This window comes from Uloborus diversus, chromosome 5 (genome assembly GCF_026930045.1).
Source record: "Uloborus diversus isolate 005 chromosome 5, Udiv.v.3.1, whole genome shotgun sequence".
Classification (NCBI taxonomy): Eukaryota; Metazoa; Arthropoda; class Arachnida; order Araneae; family Uloboridae; genus Uloborus; species Uloborus diversus.
In genome coordinates this window covers 168724094-168745442 of record NC_072735.1, presented here as the reverse complement: position 1 = coordinate 168745442, position 21349 = coordinate 168724094, and the positions used below count along the sequence as shown (strand labels likewise).

Below are 21349 nucleotides of genomic sequence, written 5' to 3'. Positions count from 1 at the left end.
AAGCTTCTGAAATGTAGGTATACATAGTAGATTTAAATCGACAAATGATATTTCCAATTTTTTTTATCCTCCCAAAAATGTTGATCCTGCTCCCAATACATATGTGTCTCCTCTCCAGTTCAAAACTTGCGATTAAGGTCATGTATACATGCATATTTGTAAGTATGTTTATTCACTTGAACACCAATGAAAACCTTCTTAAAGAGAGAAAAAAATACTAAACATCGTTACAAAATAAATAAATAAATAAATAAATACATAAATGAAACCACACACACACACATTTTTAAAAAGAAATAGTTTTGATTGTGGAGGAACAATTACATCGGACAATGACACAATTTACAGGAATATGAGAATGTAAACTGAAATCGCTAAAAATCGTACTCCAAAATAAAAAATTCGAAAAGTTTTTTTTTTTTTTTAATGAGTGCAAAATAAGAAAAATGAATAGACAATCAAACAAAACATGTTTCGCGACTTGATTTTGATACGCGACGATGTTACAGTTGAACAAAGCGACCTTGTAGTTTATTAATCGAAATTTAGATAGTTAAAAAATAAGTCGATCTTATTGAAGTCCCAAAATGATTGCAAAATTCCACACCGCATTTGATTCATTATCCTTTTTTTCCCTCTCACATTTATTAATAAAATTTTCGAAATAGTTGAGATGTTTTACGTAAGAATTAGCAATCATTTCCTACGCTACATGGTTTTATTTTTTACTTCATTTATTTCGAGGTGGCATGTAACCGAACAAAGCAATAAACAGGCCAACCTTACGAAACACAAGAAAGGGAGATTAAATAAATAATGAAAATAAAAGGCAGATAGTTCACATACACAGTTATTCTTTTATTACCATCGTTCCATCCTTCCGGTCGGATGGAACAATTTCCGGCGAACATTGCGAAAACGGAAAAATCGTTTGATTGTTCGCTGCTTTGCCACCCGTTCAAAAGGAGAAAAAAAAAAAAAATAAATAAACTAGCGGTGGTGGAGCCCGGATGGGAAGCGAAGTTTCGAAAGGGTGGATATGGGGACATGCAATAGGTTTTGTGAGCATGGATTCCATGTCTTCGAACATACTGGAATACATCTGGCAACACGATCATCAATCAGCTGCCATTTTGAAACGAACTGCATATATTTTTAACGCACTTGAAATCGACTGTTATGAAATATGGTTTTAAAAAAAATCATATGATAAGTTTATGCATTCATTATTTTTACATTTTCATGTATAGCGAAACTTTATTGCATATTAAAAATATGTTATGTGAGTCAAAATAGCTTAGACATCTATATGGCTTCCAAAATGGGAAAGGACATCTTGAATTTGTATATTTTGACCAGTGCCCATTATTTTATAACCTTTATCTCAATAAACATTTGCATAAAGGACAGCATTTGAGCAAGGACTATTAACGTCACTTGAAGAGTCATACTTCATATTAATTAAAAAAGTTAATTTTTTAAATAATTTAAAACAAGCCACAATTTTCTGATGGATGGGGATTGGTCGTTACAGTCCACACTTGTATATACATACCCATACTAAAATTGCCAATGGAACTTACGGTCAAACCCCCCACCGCACCATTGAATGAATTCAATTTTAACATATGTAAAGTAAATTAAACTGAGAATACCCGCATTTTGCAGTTCTTTTTGAGAAATGACTACAAGAAATCATTTAAGTTACTAATAATTTTGTTTTGCGTAGTTTATATGTAATCATAGAAATGTTACTGAACCGAAAATATTAGTAAATAAAGTTACATAATATAAGAATAAATAATTAAATAAAAATAATGGAATCCTGCTATGTAATGCTTCATTTTTTTATTTATTCAATGTAAAGGGAGCAGGTTTTTTAAATTTGAAAAGTTACCTCTTAATTACAATTGTTTAAACACATTGAAAAACTTACAAAAATATAGATAACAAGTATTAAAATTTTGGTGGTTGAAACTTTGTATGAGTTCAAATTTAGTGCTTATTCTAAGTCACAGTAAAGAATCTTCTCTGCTTGTGAAGAATTTCCAAACATCGCACGGCAAAATAAACAATAGCCCATGAAAATTAAAACAAAAAGCGAAAAAAAAAAACTCAACATTTATTTCATATTTCTACGGGGGAGGAGTCAAAAAGAATGCGCATTCTGAGGGGGGGGGGGGGGGGGTCTCGAATCTCCGCCAAACAACATCAGTTACCAACAGTGGAAGAGATTATGTTTCGCTTGTTCATAAAAAAAAAGTTTAAAAAGAAAAGAAAAAAAAAAGAAATCGGAACTGGTCGTTGGACAATGCCGAGAAACCTCCCCAAGAAGACTGTGCAGAAGCGAAGTGAAAAGAAGAGGCCTCTCACAACACAATCCCGGGCAAGGTCACGCGCCCCGGGACTCCTAGAAGTTCCGGCTCCGAGCCCGGGACCTGAGGGGGGGAGAGGGGGGCGCGAAGCTTGTCGAACGCCTGCAGACGATATTGAGTCTGTGGAGCTTTGCTGTAAGGTGTTAATCGTTGCAAGGAAGGAAAGCTTAATTGTGAAAGGGTTAAAAGTTGTAACAAAAATTAAACGTCGAGTAATCTTGCGGTAAACTGCTAGATTATCGCGCAATATCTTCTGTACAATATTGTGAATCAGTATTCATATTTCGCAAGTCATAAAATAAATAATAAGAGAATACCCTAAAATTTTTAAAGATATTTTAAAACTTGGCTAGTATTATTGCTGGAAAAATGTGGGGATGCGAACAAATGAAATATTTGTTCTTTGATAATTTTCTGCAAATATATTCTTCATTTTCCTGCGCTACGTTCTATTCAATCGGGTTGTTTCCTTCAGTCAAAAGCAGTACTTTTTGTCACTGAAATTGATAGAATAAGCAAAAAAAAATAAAATAAATAACATGGGCCCTGAAAATACTTTCATTTTCCCAACAGCTATTTTTTAATTGATTTTTTAAATGTCCGATTTTTCAAACAAGGCGTGGTCTTAATGACGTCACAAATGATGCTCTTTGGCGCATCTTTCTATCGCGTTTTCACGTTATAATAATCAAGCAGCGAATTAAAATTGCGCTCTACGCTTGATATCAATCCTCATATCGTTGAAAATACACGTGAGTAAAGATGCGAATATAAAATATTTTGTTCTGTGAATGGCAATACTGAATAGCATTTCATCATTTGTGATGTCATCGGCAGAAGCATAAACAATGAAAGTTCACTGATTTAAGTAATTTTTTTTTAATATTAAACTTAAACAAATTATTTAAAAAATGGTCAGATCGTATGTTTTTAAGCATGCTCTTTCAGAAAAAATACTTTTAAAATTTTGAAAACGACCCCATTGTGAAGGCAAAGAAGAAATGGGTGAAGAAACTGGAAATTACATGGCATTGATTTTTTAGGTTTGCGCGATTACAGAAAAAAAAAAGCACATCTACGATTAATCTATACATTTACAGCAATACAAATAACTGGGTCATGAAAAATGATGTTTTTACATGGATAATGATGTAACTTATGCTACATACTCCGCCTTTATCTATGTTGCAAATGTAGAAAATAGAAATTGTTCGCTTCAAATTACGTTATACATAACTGGGTTCATCAATATTCAAAATCCACGTCATGATTTCAAGGATTGGAAAATTTCATTGCACAACTATGTTTAAACTAAAATGCAGGCAATCGTCTTGTGTCCCTCATATATAAACACAATCGTAAGCGTACACAAATGTTATTTGAAAATTTCAAACAGGTGTTAAGACTGCATGCGCAAACAGTCTACTAAATTTTATGGTACGGACATTTTGCAAATTTGAGCTATATTTTCAAAGTTTAGTGTTTTATAAATTTATAAAATTGTAATTTTTATTCTTAATATTGCGAACACAAAAAATTTAAATATAAGCTGATGAAACTATTGTCCCAGCAAATGTCACATTGAAAGTTTAATAACTCGTTTGTACACCTAATTTCCATTTAAAATTTTAAATTGCTCTTTTACGGTTAATCCATCAGTTTTTCCGCTTCTTTTCTTTTCATTCTTTTTTACTTTTTTTCCCTGCCTTTGAAGAAAAATTTAACGAGCAAGAACACGTATAACGTGATGAACACGATAGCGTGAAATTACAGTTTAATCAATGCTATAAATAATATTATGTGACCTATAAATAATTTGCTACAAATAATATTACTGCAAGATTTGGAACATTATTTGGTAATGCTTTTAATGCCACTTAAAACAAAACAGCATACCAGTTGATTTTTTTTCCCTTGACAATTGCAAAAACATCATCATCTCATCGAATATGCAATATCAGGACAGTCATTTCAAAATTTTCCAAGGGGTACGTACAAAAGGCATAGTATAGGGGAAAACACAACATATGTACAAAAAACATTTACACTGTTTCTAACATACAGGGGGGGGGAGGAACTGACCCCCTCTCCCTGTGATTGGCTAAATGACGGGTCTGTGGAAAATACTGCACACATTAAATAAACACAGACGATTTGGTTGCAAGAGCATCCAAAACACGGGACATTTAAATTCCCTCAATTTCGAGAGGAGCGCTCCATCGCCAAGAGCTGGCAACCCGTCCGGTGGATCCCCGGACGAACCGGAACCAAGCTTTTTCCCCCTCGCAACTATTTCCGTTACTTCCGCCTCCTCGGCCACCGCAATTATTGCCTCTAGCCATCACATTTCATTAACGCTGGGGTTCGCCGGCAGAAACCGAGTCTGGTGTTTATTATCCGTCATATCGCGGCCTTTTAAAGCAAACAAGGATTAGATAATATCGTTTCGCTATCTCAGGAAGAAGTTCAGTTCCTCATCGTCTGCGCTTGTACAGTTTCTCTGATTGGAAATTGCTGATTGCGGCAGAGCTAACCTTCGTTTTCCGTTTGATGCAACGTCTCTTTCCATATCAGTTCGCACAAAGGACGCACTGTTACATATCTATAATTACATTCTGCGGTTTCAGATAATTTCACATTAAAAAAATAAATAAAGTGCCAGATAAATTGATGCGGCAGTAAGAAGCAAAGGGATGCAAGTGGATCTTTATAAAGTTTTGAGTTAATTGCGGGCAAAGTTTAAACTCTTAGAGGCTTTTATTGGAGTTTTGTAAATCGAAGCAGCTATTATACCATCGCTGGCCCCCAAAACGAGAGAGTTTCTCTTAAAAATTGTACTAGTAATCTCCAAATCTTTAATTTTGGCATTACACCCTTGGTTTCTAAGCGCTCCAATTATTCTTTATTGGAATTCATTATCTAAATTGTATATAATAAAAATATAATTTGATTAAAACTGCATCAAACTGCAGGGATTGATTGCAAATTAGTTCCCTAAATATTTGAGAGATTTAGAGAAAGATCATCTAAGATTCAGTTTAGTGTTGTTTCGCATTTTACATTCCCATAGAATTTTGTTTACATTTTTGCTTTTAAATACTTTTGAACAAACAAGAACTACTGAGATTTAACTACATGTAGCGTGCAGTACTTTTTGATTCGAGTACTTTGTTCCTTCAAGCACAAACAAAAACCATTGTAAAAAACAAAACTTTTCTTTATAAAAAGAAAGTAGACTCTTTCTAAAAGCAAAATATGATGAATAATAAACAACGAGCAAAATTAGAACATGTATTTAAAAAAGATGCACTTGAAGGTTTTGGCTATAAAAGAGACTACCGAGAAGATTCTTCCGATGAGCTATGAGAGGAGAGACCGTCATAGATCCTTCTTCCGTCCCATCTTCGTGGTCCGTTTTTTGCCCAAGCAAGATGGCAAAATAACTGCTTTTTCTTTCTTTTTTTTCCCTCGCACTAAAACGAATGTTTTTTAACTTATTCTGCAATACGTTTTGTCAAGTATTTTTCAGGACCGTCATCCGCTCAAGTCGAAATGGCGAAAGAAGTGGTCTTTTTCAATGTTTTCTTAATGCGAAATGCTTGCCATACTTTCACGAAACTCAGACAGCAAGCTTCATTGCAGAAAAATGGGAAATTCTCTATTTTGCATCTAGTGACTCATTTTCTTTCTTTTTTTTTTCAATTTAATTATTATTTATTATTTTGCTTTTGTAACAGAAAATCAGTTTTCATCATTTTGAAGCTTCACTATCATAGATATTTCAAGAACGGGGGAGGGTGGGGGTCAATGTGGTCACCCCAAAAAAATCCTTATTCGGCTGATTTTGTATGACTATTCGGCAAATTTGGGGATAAAGTTGGGTTGCAAAATAGCAACTTTAATATTAATATTATTTTATTATAAGGTCGAATGTTTCTTCTTATTAAATGTAGGTACATAAGAATGTTCGAATTTTATCTTTCGACAAATTAAGAGTTTCTCCCCTCCCAAAAAGTTAAGGTGTGGCGTCCCTGATTCCAAGGAGCATATAGTACATGAGCTATGCTTCTTGAAACACGTGTTTCTAACCACACACAATTTGTAAACTTTCCAATCCATAAACTAATATTTTCTATTAAGTTCCAAATTTCTTGTGCACAGGGGCTTAGTAAGTAGCAGTAAGTCATAATTCTACAACAATGCAACAAAAGTTACACATAACCATGCACATATGGTTTCTTGAGAGAAAAAAAGACGACGTCTTAAGCAAGTGTGCTTTTTTTTCTTTCCTTCGAGCGCAGAAAAAAAGAAAAAAATCTACAAAGTTGCAGACGATTCTTCGGCAGCTGTTGACGCAAGCGCCGTTCCTTTCGAATGCTCTCTAGAGGTTAAGCAGCTGTAATGTGTGCGGTGCGGATTCGAAGGAGAAAAAATGGAGAAAAAGGATAAGAAAGGTTGTAGAGAAAATGATCTTTTTTTTTATTTGCTATTATCAACATTTTTCTCTTCCCTGCCTTCGGATACAACGCAACAATCCAGAGTTACGATCCATTCCGATCGGAATCGGACGAACATAACGCAGTAGCACATTTCGCAAACACTTGCATTTTTTTCTCTCCTTCATTTTACGACGCGCAAACGCGAGTTGAACTTGCAATTCATCACGTGAATCGTTTTTTTTTTTGCGCATATTTTCGCATCAGCAGCAGAAAACGGAGGTATTAACGATCGAGAATTTTTGCATCTTTGCGAGCCCCCGCTCCTTCTGCGTCAGCGTCATAACACATGTGGAATGCAACACGTGTATTGCGTATACAAATACCGCCGAAAACCGCGAATGGCAAGCAAAAAATTTAGTTTTGAATTTGACTTTTAATAACAGACTAGCTGCGTCGCCCGGCTTTGCTCGGTCTACCTCGAAAATAAAAGTTATGTTAAGTGACGCGCGTAGGCTTGAACAATTTAAAAAAAAAAACAGTAAAAATTCGGCAGCTTGAGAAAAAATAACCAAATAGGAAACAATTTAAATTCCCTGCTTACAGAAAAAGCCTTAAAACAAAAGCCAGAATTTTATTTGTTCATCATATTCGAGAAAAAAATGGCAACATATCTTTCTTTTCAATGATTTTCTTCACGCTATAAATTTTAATAAAAGCATTGTTACGGAAAGTTGAGATGAAGCACTGAATAATAATTTGAATGGAGGAAAGCCTTCAAAAAATAGGACTTTTATGTCCAAATTTAAGTATTGAAATTAATAGTTTTAATTGATATATCCGCTAATTATCATCGGAGAATTAAGTTAAATAGATAAATATGAAGACGGGAAAATTACGAATTCATCGATACCTGGTTCGATGCTCGGTTTACAGGCGTTCGAGAGAAGTAACTCGGACTAGATAGATAGATAGATAAGTACATATGCTCAGTTTTTAATTATTTAAGTTGCATTCCGGTAGTACGAATATAAAAATGCGGGGAAATTAATACACAAAATCAAAGACAATACACAAACTGATGCAAGTAAGATCTCGAAGTTATATATTTATTAATTAAAGATAACCTTTTCTTCTTTTTTATTTATTTACTTATTTTTTTCTTCTTCTAACTATTGCTATTTTACTTTTTAGATTTTTTCAAATTTACTTTTGGAGAACTGTATAACTAACATAATTACATGATTAATGATGTCCAAGGAAGGTCATGAAGTCTTTATCTTCATCAAAATTAGAGAAATGCTTCATGTACGCAATTCACAAACTTCTTGTTTTACAAAATTATTTTTTACTTCAAATTAAGGCATCGTTCGAAGCAAATTGGGTTAACTTGCTTAGAATTGTCTTAATTTATTTGTCTTGCGTCATTGTTTAGCGGAGAAACCTCATGGCCTGAAAAACAGACTTTTGGACCAACTGGTTTCGAAAAACGTTTAAGGTCTTTGAATAAAAAAAAGGGGGCTTTATCACCTTTCCTCAGGATTTATGACTCACTACTATACTTTCACTCATCACTACCCTTTTGTTAATTGGAGGAATTTAATAGATATTTAATGAAATTTGTAAGTTTTGCTCGCTATTTCCGGGGTTTACTCGTTAAAAGCGGATTATGCTCCCGTTGATTTAGCATTGCACCAGCCAAACATTTCTGATTTGCTCGTTAAATCCGGGTTCTCGTTAAATCAGGGCACGTTATAAGCGAGTTCGACTGTAGTAGTAATGGTACATAAATTAATGAAAGAAACAAAATACTGACAGTGTAATAAACGTAGCAATAATGATCAAAGAATAACATTATCAAACATGAGTGGCGATAGTAGTATACAGTGTCGTATGTGCGGCGCCTCAGGCAATAGTGCTTTCCTCCCTCCCTTCCCCGCCGCTGCGATCTTGGACGGTGGGTCTTTGAGCGCCTGAGGGGGTATGTGTGCTGTGATCTTTCATGAGGGTTTTGTAGCGCCTTAGGGGGTATAGCTCCCTCAAATGTGCAGCTGTACGAAAACTGGTTTCTTCTAACTTCTCTCGTGGAGACTTTTAGGGGATTAGAAGTTGCTGATTGTGAAACGAAATAATTAATTATTCATTACAGATATTAGGCCAATATTATGCAATAAATTAAATATCAATTTTTATTCATGTTTGGGCATATTCGAGAATTAAATTAAAATCAACAACATCTGCGCTCGTAGCAAGAGTTTCTCCGGTGGTCGGAATCGAACCCGGAGCTCTCTTGATGGCAAACGAACGCCTTTAACCTCGCGGCCACGAGCGCAGACGTGGATAACGAGAGTTATTTGGTTGATGTTGTTTTGACTGTTAGATTACTCGTGGCGCCATCTAGAGTATGAACTGAATATTATGTATTGGACTTATCTTTTTTTGTCAAGATTTCTAACGATGTTTGCAAATTTTATTTTGGTGCTGCCATCTATGAGAGGTTTAAAGAAATAAAAGTTAAATGAACGTATTTTATTTTCGTTGTTTTGGTATTTATTTGTAAAAATAAATATATTTATTTTCTTCCATCAACCCGGATTCGAACCGACAAAAGCCCCTGGTGGCCAAGGGTTAGGAAACGACGACTATAACCACTCGGCCACCAGGGACTACTCTTAAGCAAGTAAATTGTAATCAGCACACCATTTTATTAATGCACGAAAAGATTTCTCTTGGGAGCACTTCAATAGATGTGATAGTGAGTGCGGGGTGGGGGATCCTGTTTAATTAATTTAGCTTGATATGCATAAAATATCCGTATAATCAACTCACAATATTTGTATTAATATCAGTTTTCCTTGCGAGCTCTGTTTTATATGTACCTATTAAATTTCACGTTTACATCACCTAAGAACAGGGATATGAAATAATGGTTAACCAGATACTTTTTTTTTTTTGTCTTGTATTATTTTTACTATTATTCGTGTTTTATTCAGATTGATGCTAATTATAAATATTTTCTCAAAAATGTTCAGCGCCACTACTATGAAGGGGATCACAACTTTTCGGGTATCATATGTTATTTGTCTACACTGCGTCATCTATCAGGCATTCTGTCCAGAAACACCTGCTTGTATGTACTATTCATTTTTAAAAAAAATGCATGGCCCTTGTTGTTGACACGTTTTGTTACTGAAGTGCACAGTGAGGGGAGCTGGTTCTAACAACGCGTTTTATGACTCTGGCCTGTAGGCAAGCACGTATCATATTCAAGAGGCCTGTCCGAAAATTCAATGCTTTATTGTTTGTCCTGCAGGTACCCTCGAAAGGAAAAACAAAATATATGCTATAGTAAAACCGTATTACTCTCTTTTTCTTCATCCGCAAGTCTATCGGATGGATACATTTCGTTTAACCAATTAAACCTAACAAAATGCAATAAATTTCCAAATGAACCTGTTAAAAGTATTTCCTAGCAGAAGACCCACCTTCGAACTACTTTTTATTCCGCATTCAGGAGAACCATTTCTGGCAGACACAAGCATCATTTTGCTCTTGAGACTTTGTCTATCACGTGCGAAAAATTTTCTCCTCTTCCTTTTTTCTTTTCTCGAACTTAGAAAAAAAAATGTCGTTTTCTAAACCAAAGCGCTCGTTGGATGACTTGGTAAGAAACTTTAATTTCTTTTATTTTTTTTTTAATGATCAATTTATTTTTAACATTGTTAAATGTGATTCTACTTTTTATTTTTCATCGTTTTTTCTTTAATTGTTTCTTGAAGGAGATGGAAATGGAGCAAGATCCCGATTTACTGATGTGGGATTCTGATGATGTTGTGAGTAGCTAAAAAAAAAATCCCCTTAAAATATTTATTTATTTTATTTCTTCTTCAAATGAGTAAGTAAATTAAAACTATTTTCGAAAAAAAAAATTTGTTCCATGTATGTTTCTTTTTTCTTTTCAGATTGTTGGTGGTGAAGATACCCAAAATTTTTTTGAAGTTGATGATAAAAATGTAATTTTCTTTTCTTTTCAATTTGCTTTCTTCAAATATTTTCCAAATATTTAATAATAATAATATTATGGTATTATTTACTTAGATAACGGATGATGTTACACTAGAGTTTTTGGAGGATGAGAATCACGTAATATTTTCTTGGATCTAAATATTGTTCTTATCATTAAAAAAAATATTATTTTTTTTTCCTCGAGTAAATTGTGTTTTATTTTATTTACTTAGCTGTTGGGAGAGGATTCTCAAATTTTCATGGAAGCATCGCAGTTTTTTAAGGAGCTACCGAAATGTTATCAAACTGGTTCTGGATTGGAGGTGTTTATCTAATTGATATTTTTTCCAATTATGTTGAATATGCTTTAAAAAATTATAACGATGTCGTATTTTTCCCCTTTAGAATCGTCCCGGACCGTCTAATGATGACCCTAACTCTGGCAATTCTTCTGGATCACAAAACGTACTACTTTTTTTTTTTACACCATGAATGTTTTTTTTTTTTTGGAATGTAATGTTTGTTTATTTGGTATAAAGCTTACTTTTACTTTTTTTCTTTCAGTTGGAAGATGCAATTATTATTGAAGAACGCACGCGCAGACGGAATCAGAGGTACGGAGCCGAGGAAGTGACATTCCGAGCTCGTGTTGATCCGGAACGTTTGCCACAGCATGCCAGAGGGATTCCTTTGGTCTCTATCATTGACGTGGTGAACGAATTGTTCCTGATTGTATTGCGAAGAGCCAGAGAAAACCTAGCCCCTACAGATTTGATCCGGATTTGTATCCAGGCAGATGGTTTGGATAAGCCAATATCCACAAGATTGATCCCCGTAGGAGAAATGACTGTAGAGAAAATAATCTCTGCTGTGTTAAAGGTGCTACAGTCCAAAGATGAAATCGAGTTAGACGCTGGATTTACTGTGGATGCAATTACAGTTCATAGGGGTGTTGGAGGGGGTGGAAGCACCCGAAGAGTTTCATGTGTTAAAAGTGACTGTCTAAACAAGAGATCAATTCTCACTATTCCATCGGATGACGAAGGATTGTGTTGTGGCAAAGCGATCCTGTACGGTTTGGCTCATTTAGTGCAAGATCGATCTGCCATCGATGCATTGAGAGACAGAAGGCGATCCACTCTAATGACCAGAACCAAAGAGTTGTATCAAGCAGCCGGAGTCGTCCTTGGCCCGTGTGGGTATGCCGAAATCGCCCAGTTTGAGGAACATCTAAATGTCCAAATCGTGGTTGTTTCTAAGGAACACCTGAACAAGGTAAGTTCTTTTTTTTACCTTAATTTTCATGCAAGTTGGTAAAAATTATATTATAATGTGTTATTTTTTGCATGCCACATTTTTTTTTTCATTGATCTTGCAAAGGGAGAAAAAAAATATGTTGCGTGCTTGTAAAAAAAAAAAAAATAATAATATTTTTATTTTAAGAAACTAGTTTCGAGTATTCTAAAGTAATTTGAGTGTGTAATCAGTGTTTCTCCTATCTCTTCATTCTAAGCTCTGAAAAAAGGAAACAGCAAGAAGACATGTATTTTGTTAATTTTTATATTTAAAAAAAAAAAAAAAATCTTGTAGTATTTAAGTTCTATCTATTAAACGTTATTTTTATTATTGTTTCTTTTTACATAGGTGTCATATAAAGGCACATCTAGACCACGACGGTTGAATTTGTTTCTGCACGATGGTCATTATGATGTGATCAAAAGTATGAAGGCATTTTATGGAGCTTCCCATTACTGTGAGGCATGTGAAAAAGCATATGAAAATATTGAAGATCATTTTTGTCCTGGTGCCTGTTTTATTTGCCGAAGAACTAATTGCCCGGCTGGGAAATCAAGGAGGTGTGCAGATTGCGATCGCCTTTGCAAGTCTGAGGATTGTTTCGCTGCACACAAATCAACCGTGGGACAGCAACAATTTTCTCTGTGTGATAGAGTAATTATTTTTTCTCTACTATTTCGTATGATATTATGCTTAGTTTTTTTTGGAATATTATGTTAAAAAATCTATTCTTTTTTTCTTTTTCTCCACACAGATGTATCAATGCAGAGAATGCTGCCGTGTTATTTTGAGGCGCCATTGCTCGAAAGAAAATCATCGCTGTGGAACGACGAAATGCCCTTCCTGTGATGCATTTGTGGATGCCTCAGAGCACAGGTGCTTTCTTAGGACTGTGGAACCAAAAGCTTCCTCTGACAAACTGATCTTTTTTGATTTTGAAACTGATCAGGAGACAGGGGAGCACGTCGTGAATTTTGCTCTGGCCCAGTACGGCAGTGGAGATGAACATGTCTTCCCAGGATACACTGCATGTACAGATTTTTGCTCCTGGTTGTTTTCCCCACAACACAAGGGATTCACTGCCATAGCACATAATATGAAAGGGTATACCGTAGTTTTCTAATTATTTCTTTTTTTCCCCCTCGACTTTGCTCATTTTAACTATTAATATTTATACTGATGTTAACATTACGAATTTAATAATAATCTCTTACAGCTTTGATGGGCAATTCATCATGGCTTGGTTCCTGGAGCAAGGGAACACCCCCGAAGTTATCCCCAACGGATCCTTCCTCATGTCCATTCTACACAAGGGGTTGAACATTAGAGTGATTGATTCACTAAATTTTCTCACCATGCCACTATTCAGACTTCCTGCAAGTTTTGGGTTGACAGAATTGAAGAAAGGGTATTTTCCTCATCTGTTCAATGTTCCAGAGAACCAAAAATACGCAGGTAAACTTCCAGAAGCCAGATTTTATAGTCCGGACACAATGGGGCCTGAATCTCGGGAAGATTTCTTGAAATGGCATGATCTACATAAAGATGACTATTTTAATTTTGAAAACGAAATGCTACTTTATTGCAGGTACTAAGTTATCCTAACTACTGTTATATTCTTTTTTCTTGTTTTTATGAGAAAAGAAAAAAAATGCACTACGATATGTTTTTTTCTGCTTTTTTTAGATCTGATGTCGACATTTTAAGGAAGTCCTGTTTGCAGTTCCAGGCAGAGTTCCTCAAAGCAGCTGGAGTGGATCCCTTTAGGTAAAAAAAAAAAAAGGGGGAAGCTAACTTCCAAACTAAGGGTTTTTTTTCCCCTCCCTCTCAATATGTTTTTATTATACGATTTTTTTTTTTTTTGTGTTTTCAGGTACATCACGATTGCATCAGCATGCATGGCTGCGTATCGGGCTAAGCATATTCAGCCAGACACCTTGGCAATGGTGCCTACTCGTGGATATGTTTCGCAAGTGATCCACAGCGCTGACAGCATCCGCTGGATGGATTTTGAAGCTACTCTAAAAGATGTTTCAATTCAGCACGGGGAAAACTCTGCCGGGGAACGCAAAATTGCTGGTATCTATGTTGATGGGTATTGTGAAGAAACAAAAACCATCTATCAATATCATGTAAGTAGAATTTTTTCTTTTCGTTAGGAAAAAGAAAAAAAACACTTAAAAGTGAAAAAAAATATATATATATATACATATATCTATCTTGCTTTTATTCTTTAGGGATGTTTCTTTCACGGCTGTGATCAGTGCTTCGATGGGGACTCCATCAATCCATTGAAAGGTGTTCCCATGGCGACACTTCGACAAAAGACGGAGGAGTTGACCGCCAAGTTTCGCGCCCTGGGGTATCTTGTTGAAGAGAAATGGGAACATGATTTCGTCAAACAAAAAGAGAACGACGAGGAGCTTAGAACCTTTCTCCTAGGTCATCAGCTTAAAGACCGTTTGAACCCTAGGGATGCTTTTTACGGCGGAAGAACAAATGCCGTCAAATTATTTTATGAGGGGAATGCGAAATATGTGGATTTCACATCCTTATATCCTTGGGTATTTATTTTTGACTTTTTTTTCTGACGAGTGAATTTTCTTTTAACTATTTTGTTTTCAGCAATAATTTATGTTTTTTTGTTTTGTATTTTTTGCAGGTAAATAAATACTGCATGTACCCTGTAGGCCATCCCACTATAATAACAGGACAGGTAGAGAAAATTGACGACTATTTTGGTCTCGTTTTCTGTAAAGTAGTTCCACCACGGGGACTTTACCTACCCGTTTTGCCCTATAGGTGTAGGGGAAAGCTGATGTTCCCACTATGTAAAACGTGTGCCTTGGAAGCCCAGCAAACTCCTTGCAGGCACACTGATGAGGAGCGTGCACTCATTGGTACATGGGTGACGGAAGAAGTGAAACTTGCTCAGGAAAAGGGTTACAAAGTAACCCAAGTAGGTTTTGATTTCTTTTTCTTTGTACTTTAAGCAATCTATTACATTATACTAGTTTCTGTTTACTTTTTTAATGGCATTTGTTTGAATATTTTTATGCATATCATTTTTTCTTCTTTTTATAGATTTATGAGATTTATCACTTTGAGAGGAAAAGTGATCAGCTCTTCCGATCTTACATAGACGTTTTTCTCAAGTTAAAGCAGGAAAGCAGTGGATGGCCAAAGGAATGCCAGACTGATGAAGAAAAGGCTGCATATATTCATCAGTACAGGGAGAAGGAAGGGATTTCTTTGGATCCTGCACGTATAGCTATAAACCCCGGAAAACGTCAGGTGGCCAAGCTAGCACTGAATAGCTTTTGGGGAAGGTAATTTTTTTATTTTTTTGTACCTTACTCACACACACACACACACACACACACACACACACACACATGTATATTCATTCATTCAGTCATTCATTCTTTCTTTCTTACACAGGTGGGGGATGAACTGTAATAAAGGCCAATTGAGCTATGTTAATGATCTACCGAAGTTCAATAAACTTCTCATAGATTCAACTAAAGTGGTAAGCTTTGTTTGAAAGGTTCTCTCTCTCTATCTCTCTCTCTCTCTCTCTCTCTCTCTGTTGTAACGAAAATTTTTGTTTTTCTTCGGTTTATGTACACATTTCTTTTTTTTTCTTTTTAGATCAAAGATGTCTATTTTCCCAATGATGTAGTAGCAGCTGTACATTGGGAAACATCAAAAGAGTTTGTGAAGCAGGACGCTTCCACAAATATCTTCATTGCAGCCTTCACCACAGCTTGGGCAAGAATGAAGCTGTATGGAGAAATGGATAAGTTGAAGGAAGCCGTCCTGTATCATGATACGGACTCGATAATTTTTTCCCAGACGACCAGTTATAATCCTCCTCTAGGGAACTTCCTAGGGGAGTTCACTGATGAATTGAATGGTGATGTGATAACAACTTTTGTTTCTGGTAAGATATCCTTTTTGTGTGTATGTGTGTGTGTGTGTGTGTGTGTGTGTGTGTGTGTGTGTGTGTGTGTGTGTGTGTGTGTGTGTGTGTGTGTGTGTGTGTGTCTGAAGCAATGAAAGAAAAAACTTTTTTTTTTTTTTTTGCAGGTGGACCGAAGAATTATGCTTTCGAGACTAATTCAGGGAGAACGTGCTGTAAGATTAGAGGGTTCACACTGAACTTTAGGAACAGCAGAAAATTGAACTTCCCTTCAATGAAGGATATTATATTGAACAGAGGAGTCAGCTCTATTTCCTTGGACAACCCAGCGAAAATCTGCAGGGATAGGAAAAGAAGGAAAGTCTTAAACAAACCAGAAAGCAAACTTTATCAAATGGTCTACGACAAGCGTGTCATACAAGACGACTTAACAACCCTACCGTATGGCTACTGATTTTTTTTTTTTTTTTTTTAAAGAGGTTAAGTCTCTACTTTTTTTCTTTTAAAGCTATATATATATATAATTTGGCTTTGTTCTATATCATTTGGCCTTTTATTTTAATTTTTTTTTACTTAGATAACTGCTCTCTTCTTTTTTTTATTTTTAAATTCAATAAAAACAGTCATTTTTTTTACTGTAAGAAAAAATAGTAAAATTTAAAAAAACAAAAACGGGCACGGAGAGCCCGGTGGGAGGATAGTTTAATTTGGCCTTATATATTATTTGGCACTTTAATCTGTCTGACTTCCGGGGACAAAAACAAATCTTCATGCAAGTGAAAAAGAAGCAGACGAACCAAGGGTAAGTAAAAAAAAAATGTATTCATTTTATCTGTAATGTGTTTGTTCATTTTGTTTGTGTGTATTTTTTTCTTTATACAGCAAAGGGAAAAAAAAAGTTAAAAGCCTGGTCGAAAGGAAAACGGTCTCGGGGGAGCCCGGTGGAAAGATAGTTTAGTATGTCCTTATATATAATTTGGCATTTTACTCTATCTACTTCCGGGACTCTTAAAAAATCTTCACGTGACTGGAAAAAGGAGCCGAACCAAGGGTAAGTAGGAGGAAAGAAAATATTTTACTGAACTTTGTATGGTGTTTTCCTATACATTTTTTTTTTTTAAATTCGAATTTTTGTAATAGATTTATACTTTTTTTTTTAAAGTTGTGTTGTGCTGTAATCATAAGCCATAAAGAAATAAGAATTACTCATAGCAGTGTTACAAACCTTTTATTGTTTCATAAGAAAAAGACATTTTACATTTTTAACCATGCATTATTGGAGCGGGGTTTTCTTCCCCGAGTCTTTGGTTTTGCAAACATGGTCTTTGTGTCTGACAGATATTTATTTTTTATAAATTCTTTGGGGAAATTCTTACTGTTCAATGTTTCTTTAAATTGTTCGAATTCTGCTGGTCTAATAGTTTTGTCTCGTAATAAAAAGTTTACTAATTGTACAATATCTGAACCAACTAAAGCACTTTCATTTAACACTACTTCTTTCTTTTCGTTCCACAAAATCGAGTTTTTTTTAAAAAACTCGACTATTTTTTGAGCAGTTTTCTTCTGTTTCACAGGAACTGATTGCAGAATGTCGTTTTCAATCTTTATGCTTTCATTTAGTTTTTCATGATGTTTTTCATTCGACTGTTCTTGAGGCTGGTTATGGAATTCCTCCGGCGGCTTGACGTGATTAACATTTGGAAAGGATACATATTTTTGTAGAGCCTGAACATAAAATTTCGCTTTTTCGGCATCATCAATTTTCTGTTTTAAGATGCTCTGTATTTCTTTATCTAGCTCACTTAAATATTCATGTTCCGTTTGCTGTATCCGATCTAAAGGCACTAAAGAAAATTTCCTACTAAATTCCATTTACTATAGATGAGATGACTGAAACAGCTGCAGGGATTAGAAATGATAAAAAACTTCCTCCTTTTTGAACTAAAAGACGTCTTTTTTTAAAGAGTGGTACTTTTTTGTTAGCAAGTTTTCGTAGAGTCTTTCTAAATGGAAACAATTTTTTTTTCTTTTGCTTTGAAACTGAGATATTCCCTTTCAAAAAATTCAAAACACACTCGCACACCGATTTTATGAGGCTGTTTGGACAGTTTTTCAACACAAGAGCTTTTTTTTTACTTTTTCCTAGGAGTTTTAGATTTTCCACGTCCTTCTTGCAAGGCATTCTGAACCATACTGATCAATTTCTTTTGCTCCTTGAGACATTTATAGATCCTCACATTAAACTCTTATTATTTCTTATAAAAAGAAAATATTGAGTTAGTTACCGAGGTTCATAAACATAATGGTTTTCTCCGGGGAATATTCCACTGCGTAAGCGCATTCTTTCAGACGTTTCAGGTCTTAAATCAACAAATAAATAGCTGTAGGCAGCAGAAGTAGCATCATAAAATATTTCTTGAAAAGCTTTAGTTTTTCCAGGAAACATCTGTCTAGCCAAGTGTGTGATCTGGCTTTTATCTCTTGGATTTTTATACAGAACAATATAATGAGAATTTAAATGAATATTTCGCATTTCTTTTCCTTGATGAAAAAAATTTTGTGTAATGAAAATGACTGAAAGATTTCTGTGGTGACTTCCTTTAGTAAAAAGCTTACTTAATCGAGAATCACTAGATAATTCCGCCATCAAGTCATCCAGGATGAGAAGACAATTGTGAAGAGAGTTTAGATTAGAGGGTAATCCTTCTTCAAATATTACATCTTTCATTGTATTAAAAAGGGATTGATAAATACCGTAACAATAAACAATTTTTGAAGGCATAGGTTCAAACATTTTATAATGAATAATATTCTTTGTAAATTCAGTCTTGCCACTTCCCGAGGGACCACTCAAGATTACATTCGACGGGTGAACCAGCTTTGGTAGTTCCATACTTAGAAATGATACTATCTATCAGTTACTTCATGGTTTTATACCGCTTGCAAAAAATGTTCTCACAAAATTTAAAGGTCTTTGCTATTACATTACATTCACTGAGTGAATCAACAATATTTTCAGTAAATTCCAAGCAATGATATTTAAAAATCCTTAATGAATTTTGAATGCAATTACATGTAGTTTCCCCACAATCTGAGTGACTTAGATGGTAAACTGAAAATTCTTGACACTTGAAAGTACCCATCGAATCAATGGCTTGATAAATCTTATAAATTTCCATAGTAGTTTCGTTTCGACGCAAAATAAACGCTTGATCAGATGCTAACTGTTGAATTGCTAATACAATAATGATAACAGAAAGGAATGAAAGGTTCAAAACAACGAATAAAACCGTTTTTTTCTCCACCATGTTTGTTTGACCACTTGATGTCGTCGAATATTATTCTACAATGATCTATGTTTCCTTTCAACGTATCTTTATATGAATTAAGAAACAGAAAAATTATTTTTATGTTATGACCCACAAAATAATGATAAAAAAGAAATAAAAATAGTAATGAAAAAATATTTTGTCATAGAAGTGAATTTAGAAAGAAAAGAAAATACTAAACACATTTTTTTTTAAATACTATTTATTTTTTAAGTACCATTTTTACACCATATCTTCGTCTAACAAACAGATACATTCGAAAATCATTCTTCTTTCCAACCAAAGGGTGCATAATACTAAGCAGAGAGAGTCCTTGACATCTCTTTACAATAAAATAAATACAATACGGTCCACAAACATTTGAACTTAAGCTTTGAAGGGGAGTCTTGTTCCACTGCACATGTTCATAACTCCTTGCAAATGATGATATATCGTTTCCATATGCTTCAGGAGGTAAACCAAAAGAGTCAAAAAAGTCGAGCGTTCCTTTGCTTGAAATATAAATTGCCAGCCAATGAGTCCCTTTTTCGTCATGTGTATCTGTGTTGAGAACAAAAGTGCATGGAAACCTTTCAATAATTGGTATCCTATCGGAGGGAAAAACACCTATGTAAAACCGAGAAGTAATTGGGTCTCGAGATAAGATGTTTTGAATTTGTATTGAGTTCATTAGTTCCCGAAATCATAAAGAATGTTTCTAGCTTTATTGATTTCTATCAAATTTTCAAATTCAGCATAAACAATTAATGACGTTGTCTGCTGCAACGGTCGAGAAAATTTTACTTCTAATCGTAGATTGCTATGACGAACCAAATTTAAATGTGATCCGTTACACAAATCTTGTGATAAAATGAAATGGAACAATGAATAGCCTTTGGAGAATTCTTCTCGTGAAAGATATAAACCTTTATCATCGGCATTGGTAAAAAGATTCTGATACGCTCTTATAAAATGATTTTGCGCAAAATTTGGTTGAAGAGGATTGTGTGGCACTGGTTGGCCATCCAAATATACAGCAATAAAATTAATGTTACAATGCTTGAACTCAAAAGGTGATTTTTCATAGTTTCCATTAAATGCATCATTGTCAACACATGCTATCACGAGACGATTGGGCATCTGTCCTGCAAATACATTATCTTGAAGGAAACTCATATTACCAGCTGGAATTGAATATGCTTTACATACTACTCTGTTTATAGGGTATTTCGCTGTTGTTTTTTCAATACTTTTTGCGTGCCCTAAGATAACACCTGGACTAACTCTCACTTTTCTAACGAATAAAGAAGCGTTTTCGAGGTAAACTTTGTACTCCTCCGCTCCCATCAGACAAAATTCAGGTTTACTACGTATAAGTTTTATTTTCATATCCACCATGTTCAGGAGAAGTCTTTCTTGATGAAACATATCTAAATGCAAGCGACCAATCATGTCTACCGAAGCACTTAGCTTGAACATTTCTGCTCTTTTGTTAAAACCTTCATTTGGGTTCGTATCTTCGATGTCATAAATGTTCATACGACCTGCTGTGTCCTTAAAAAACAGTTCTGATGAAAGCTGGGATGTTTTTGAGTCAAACCCATGGTTAAGCAATGTTTCAATCATAGCTCTGTAAGGGTAAGTGTTCGTACTGGATGACACGATTCTTTCATTTAAACTGATATCTACTTGCGAAAACATGGAATGCAAAAATAAGTTCACGGGTCCAACTTTACTATCTGCTGTTAAGGGTTTACCGTCATTCTTTAAAATTTTAACTTTAACCAGGAGTAGAGTTTGACTAAGGTCTAGATACTCTGGGCCTGTTCCGGAAACATTAAATTCTATGGGACTTCCGTCGGTTACAACATTAGCAAGCGGGTGAAATTCAACCCAGTTTCCTCCTTCAATAACCGTTTGTGTTGGTGGTAAAGAGAACAATTCTAGTTCTGACTTTGCACATTCTGGAGAATCCTTTAAAAGGAATGCCATTACGAGTCAAAAATA

General features: G+C 34.9%; 2 protein-coding genes across 3 annotated transcripts in view; one reads left to right on the top strand and one right to left on the bottom strand.

The window, feature by feature from the left end:
- LOC129221899 (ETS domain-containing protein Elk-3-like) overlaps nt 1-21349 on the bottom strand; it is a 180774-nt gene that overhangs the window by 8294 nt on the left and 151131 nt on the right. The window lies entirely within an intron of this gene.
- LOC129221900 (uncharacterized) lies at nt 14623-16488 on the top strand. The gene is made up of 5 exons (XM_054856275.1): nt 14623-15071; nt 15197-15441; nt 15554-15641; nt 15764-16055; nt 16202-16488. Exons 1-5 carry the CDS (start codon nt 14790-14792, stop codon nt 16486-16488), a joined length of 1194 nt encoding a protein of 397 aa, XP_054712250.1. The 5' UTR covers nt 14623-14789.